The sequence below is a fragment of the Oncorhynchus mykiss genome, chromosome 19 (assembly GCF_057628025.1).
Source record: "Oncorhynchus mykiss isolate SJ-2025 chromosome 19, ASM5762802v1, whole genome shotgun sequence".
NCBI classification, from domain to species: domain Eukaryota; kingdom Metazoa; phylum Chordata; class Actinopteri; order Salmoniformes; family Salmonidae; genus Oncorhynchus; species Oncorhynchus mykiss.
This window is the reverse complement of record NC_143040.1, coordinates 65650006-65651749: the sequence shown is the minus strand read 5'-3', so window position 1 is coordinate 65651749 and position 1744 is coordinate 65650006. Positions and strand designations below refer to the sequence as shown.

The window sequence follows — 1744 nt, the reverse complement described above, 5'->3', positions numbered from 1 at the left end:
CTCCAGCATCACAAGAAAGGGAAGGAGCTGTACTGGTTTTAACGACCCTCCTCTGTCGCCATCGACCAGCCATTACCAGATCCAATTTGGACCTCTGGAACTCTACCATTGAAGCGCCCCTTCCTCCCCCTCCTCCCCGTCCCGTCGTCCCTCTTTATCCCTCACCCACTACCTCCTCGTCTCCACTCGCCTCCCCCCAGGCCGACAGTGCCAGCTGAGAGGCTCCAGGTCAGTGTGTTTGCACCGTGGAGATAAGGACTCATAGGCTGGACTCGTGGAGAGCAGAGCAGAGAAAGAGAGGGACAGAGAGAAAAGGGGTACAGCTTTAGTGACCACTGCTCTGTGTTCTGTGGCGTCTGGCCTCTCCTCTCCTATCGCTGCTCGGGGCTCAGCTGTGTGGCTGCGGCAGCATAGAGACCGTTGGAGGCCACTAGCATGGTGCTGGCAACAGTGACCTGGTTTTGACAGAAAGGCAGAGGGGGAGAGACTTCTTTTGGACACTGGGGAAGAAGAAATAAAGATGAATGATATCTGGTAGCCCACTGTTACACTACATCCCCTTACTGCATATTATCTCTGTGTCGACACTGTATTCATCCTCATCCATATTATCTGGGCAATTATCTGCATGTGAACAAATGGACATGCGACCATCGGTCTGGCTGTGTATGGATTTGGATTGTGACTGTAATCATAATGCTGTTAGTTTTTGTTTTTGTTTTAACACTTCGGTAAGTCAACAACATCAATCAGCCCAGCTGATCAAACTGCTGATCAAGTATTCCATCATTGTAACGTGTTCCATTGATGTTACTGTCGTTTGTTTATACATGACATTTTTTGTCGTTTTAAAAGTCGGATCTTAGTGTGTCCTTTCTCTTGCTTTTGTCAAGAAATAATATAATTATCAATAAATATTTTTATGGTAAATTCAGACTTTCTTTCACTATCTGTCTGGATTTCTTTGAGTGATTATAACACTTATTTATTATTAATCATTAAATGGACCAATTATTTCATTATTATATGGACCAGTCAGCATAAAGGAAAAAGTATGAACCCAGAGGCAAAACTGGTTGTAATGATATCATCAGGACGTCTGGTTGTAATGATATCATCAGGACGTCTGGTTGTAATGATATCATCAGGACGTCTGGTAGTAATGATATCATCAGGACGTCTGGTTGTAATGATATCATCAGGACGTCTGGTAGCAATGATATCATCAGGACGTCTGGTTGTAATGATATCATCAGGACGTCTGGTTGTAATGATATCATCAGGACGTCTGGTAGTAATGATATCATCAGGACGTCTGGTTGTAATGATATCATCAGGACGTCTGGTAGCAATGATATCATCAGGACGTCTGGTTGTAATGATGTCATCAGGACGTCTGGTAGCAATGATATCATCAGGACGTCTGGTTGTAATGATATCATCAGGACGTCTGGTTGTAATGATATCATCAGGACGTCTGGTAGTAATGATATCATCAGGACGTCTGGTTGTAATGATATCATCAGGACGTCTGGTAGCAATGATATCATCAGGACGTCTGGTTGTAATGATGTCATCAGGACGTCTGGTAGCAATGATATCATCAGGACGTCTGGTTGTAATGATATCATCAGGACGTCTGGTTGTTAAAAAACTGGTTGTAATGACATCATCAGGACGTCTGGTAGTAATGATATCATCAGGACGTCTGGTAGCAATGATATCATCAGGACGTCTGGTTGTT

At 43.8% G+C, this 1744-nt stretch overlaps 1 protein-coding gene across 1 annotated transcript in view; it reads left to right on the top strand.

Moving 5' to 3' along the window:
* Positions 1–930, top strand: part of LOC110498161 (transcription cofactor vestigial-like protein 2) — a 13202-nt gene extending 12272 nt beyond the window's left edge. The window contains exon 4 of the mRNA XM_036955128.2: positions 1–930. This exon is cut by the window's left edge and continues 2 nt beyond it. Coding sequence (XP_036811023.1) covers positions 1–42 — 42 coding nt within the window. The 3' untranslated portion in view covers positions 43–930.
* The last annotated feature ends 814 nt before the right edge of the window (positions 931–1744 follow it).